Raw genomic sequence first — 3975 nt, forward strand, 5'->3', positions numbered from 1 at the left:
AAAAAAAAAAAAAAAAAAAAAAAAAAAGGGATTATACAAGAATGTGTGAATTGTGTTAAGCTTATGCGGTCTTTTTAATCCCAGATTGCGTTATTTAAATTTCGTGTTTATTAAATGCTTTATAATGAGTACATAATCAATTAATTAAAGACGATGTAATGTTTTGTTTTATTTGCTTTAGCGTTTGGATGTTAGACAATTTTTACTGGGTATTTACGTTATTTTAAAGAGTTGTTATTATTTTCTTTACGTGCCAAGTAACGGTAATTTAAATGAATTAGTACAAAAATCAATCAACCTTAAAACCGGTCGATTTTCATGAAACATATATATAATTGAAAACGCTCCCCACACATCACTTATACGCAACTAAGTTCGTGCGATCCTAACACTACCCTCACAAAGTTCACCACTTTAAAACTTCTGAGGTGGCTATTACCTCCCGTTGTAAACGTTTTGTTGGTAAGCGATAGCGAAGTTTACTACGGTATGTCTTAGTTTTTATTCGTTGTTATTTTTTGAAGAACACTTTACGTTTGACACTGAACTTTTTATTACGTTTTGTTCATGATGGCTTTTATTTCGCTCTTGTTTTTGCTAGATTGCGTTTGGTTTGTGTCTTCCAGAGTATATTTAGGGACGTATTTTGTGAATAATTTGATGAGTTTAGCTGAAAAAATCTTTTAAACACACACGTATGTTTATCTTATGTTTACTAGTTCGATTTCTACTAAACGAATGATGATTCTAAGGATGAATACAAGTAAATTTGCAAGTTAATGTTTAACGTAGTCAAGAAATTTGTATTGTTACTAAACTATACTAATATTATAAAGCTGAAGAGTTTTGTTTGTTTGAACGCGCTTATGTCAGGATCTCCTGGTCCGTTTTGAAAAATATTATTGACGATTCACAAGCTACGTTCTAACTGAAGAAGAATGTTTTAAGTGTAGATTAGATTGTCTTGATTTTTGTTTGTTTATCTTGTTAAAAAAAAAATTATCTTTATTACTTCATCATTCATACATATATAAATGTGTAATGTATTTTTAAGTATTTATAAGATAGTTCCTTTTATTATGAATACTTTTTAAATAAACGTATGTGCCCGTTTAGCTATATCAGAAGATTTAAGGACGATTCTTAGTATATGAATAATATTGTAAGAAAAACAACTTCTTTTGTACAAAAAAAGTCCGAAAGAACTATAAACATTTGAATTAATTTGTAAAGAGTTTAACTATTTAATTTTCATTTTCTATAACATAACTGTTATATAAGACAAAGTTTGTTTATTATGTACTCACCTATCTGTCGTATTATACGGGGATCCAAAATATTGGCTGACAGACGCCAACTCCATTCCACCCCGATAGATTGACACTAGCGCTAAGTCTAGTGTTTTAGTCTGAAACAAACGAAATTTATATGAAACTCTGCTCATAGCATGTTATATCATTACGTGTTTATTTCTATATTTTTGTGGAAAACAGTCCGATTGCTTCGATAATCCTATCCTACCAATTATAAATGCGAAAGTTTGTAAGGATGTATGTGTGTTTGTCGTAATTTAGTACATAGACAGCTGGACAACTGGAATAACGTATAGGCAACTTTTTATCCCGTTATTTCTACGGGATACGGACTTCCTCGGGTGAAACCGCGGGGCGCAGCTAGTATATGATAATAATATTTATATCAATAGTTCGCGTAACAGATACCTTTTAAATATATGAAAAATGTTTTATATCCGCACTATAATACTCTTTTATATTCCTTTTGTTACCGAGCAATATAAAGCACAATCTTAATGGCCATGTTGGTAAAGAAAATAATAAGATTTACGCTGCTTCAAATGTAGCAGATATTTTCTCACTAACGGAAATGTACAAGCTAAGAGGAGTACATCTCTCACAATTTTTTCCTCTAGCTCAGAGACATTCACGTGGGGCTAATTGAAAGTGCATTTAGTAAGTTTTATTCTATTAAGCGTCTCGCTATACACATCTTTCATATAATAGGGATGCGGAAAAAATATTAATAAGTTTTTTCGGTGCACAGGAAAATAGCTCCTTTGTGCACGTCATAGGTTTCAATATAGCATTGTAAGGTTTTGTTGATACGACAGTTCCGTCTATTTATTTGAGGTCTCATCTCACATTTAATATTAAGCTGCCTACGGCAGCCCCAGCTCTTGTATTGAACCTTGAGGATATAATTTTCTACACGTTATGTATATGTATCTTATGAAAGGAAACGTCACTACAATATCTTGAAATCCCCACTAATATCACAAATCCAAAAACGTCTTTGTTTTATCATTTTTTTATAAGATGCAACAGAGCAATTTTATGATATGATTTATGCGTCAGAAACTTATATTTTAAACCTTTTAATAAAATAGATACAAGTAATTAAATTTAAACATGATTAACATTTTTAATGCGTAATGAAATAACAATAAATGTAGGTATTGTTGAATATTGGAATGCTTAATGATTAAATACGTGTGTTTTAACATCGTCGATAGTCTTTTGATTTTCCAAAAACAGGTAATATCAACATTAATATTGCTATATATATATATATATATATATATATATATATATATATATATATATATATATATATATCCTCAATGTAAAGCGAATGATGTTATAGTCGTTTGCATTGCGATTTTATATAAGGGAATTTGTAGTTGTAGTTTTTGTATAGTTTTTGTCACACAATTTTTCAGTTATTGCTGTGCCTTATAATTGGCGTATCTCATATGTAAAAAGAATAATTATCTTATTAACAGCTGTAAAGTACCTTTATGAATAAAATAAAAATAAATAAAAATTATTAATATTTTGACGTAACAGTATGCTATTTGTTGAAGTTATCAAAACATGTATTTATTTTCTATATCACAAGTGAACAGTTAGGTATTCAAAATAGTATACATTGTTAACATTAAAATGCTACGCGTCAAAACCGCAATCGTAAACTTTCAAATGTTGTTATCCACTCCACATAACCAATAACAATATACACTCGTAGACACGTCAAACGCTAACGAACGGAATGAGTCATGAAAGTGAAGTAGTCACTCCGTACATTGTAAAGTATCAATTATGTAACACGGTGCGCTTATATTTCATCACACAGTTTCTCACATAACCGTAAGATTTGATCACTTCACCGAAAATACGAGCCGAACATCGATGGCCGAAGATCGTTTAACCCGTTATGCCCTGGGTTATTCAAAGCTTAACACAATTAACCTCTTATCCTAGATAGCAACTGTCAGTTCAGCCAATTCCACAAATTAGGAACGTTCTTGGCAAGAACCAGCTATTTGCTTTATATTACAAATTTTGCTAACTACAGTGTTGGGAACGAACACGTAATATTACTCGCTTCTTAAGGTGTGATATAAGTGGGTAGTTATCGTTTTCAACTTTATATTTTAGGGTATATTAAACTTTTATTATTATTTTATATTAAAGCAACTAAATTATGGACGTTCTCCGTGACGAAATCAGGTATAATTAACTTAAATGTCTCATATAATATTTTCATTATAAACTCATAAAATAACTTGTTATTTATACAGCTAATTGACACGCGGTAAGCGAAAGTCAGTATACGTGTTTGTTTTATTTTAAATGTGCAAAAAATTAAATACTTTAAATAATGAGAAATTTTGAAAGAATAGAAAAAATTTGATCACGAGGCAGGATTTCATTCACGAAGCATTTCAATGCTATAAAACTAAAAATTAAATTTATACTTTAAATAATATTTTATATACCATACGTATCAATGCAAAAACTGTGAATTAAAACAATAGATATTATTATCATGTTTTATACACAGCTTCTGCGCTGCTTATTTATCTACGTCATGTTGAAATTTTATTTTATTTATTTTATTTTTTAAGGATCACAAATGGTTGTTACATGTAAACTTAAGCTACAGATCGTTTTTAAA

The 3975-nt window shown here is 29.8% G+C and overlaps 1 protein-coding gene across 1 annotated transcript in view; it reads right to left on the reverse strand.

Moving 5' to 3' along the window:
- Window positions 1-3975, reverse strand: part of LOC119833903 — a 38745-nt gene that overhangs the window by 17729 nt on the left and 17041 nt on the right. The window contains exon 3 of the mRNA XM_038358124.1: window positions 1308-1408. Coding sequence (XP_038214052.1) covers window positions 1308-1408 — 101 coding nt within the window. The remainder of the gene's footprint in view (window positions 1-1307; window positions 1409-3975) is intronic.

Source organism: Zerene cesonia, chromosome 18, assembly GCF_012273895.1.
Source record: "Zerene cesonia ecotype Mississippi chromosome 18, Zerene_cesonia_1.1, whole genome shotgun sequence".
Classification (NCBI taxonomy): domain Eukaryota; kingdom Metazoa; phylum Arthropoda; class Insecta; order Lepidoptera; family Pieridae; genus Zerene; species Zerene cesonia.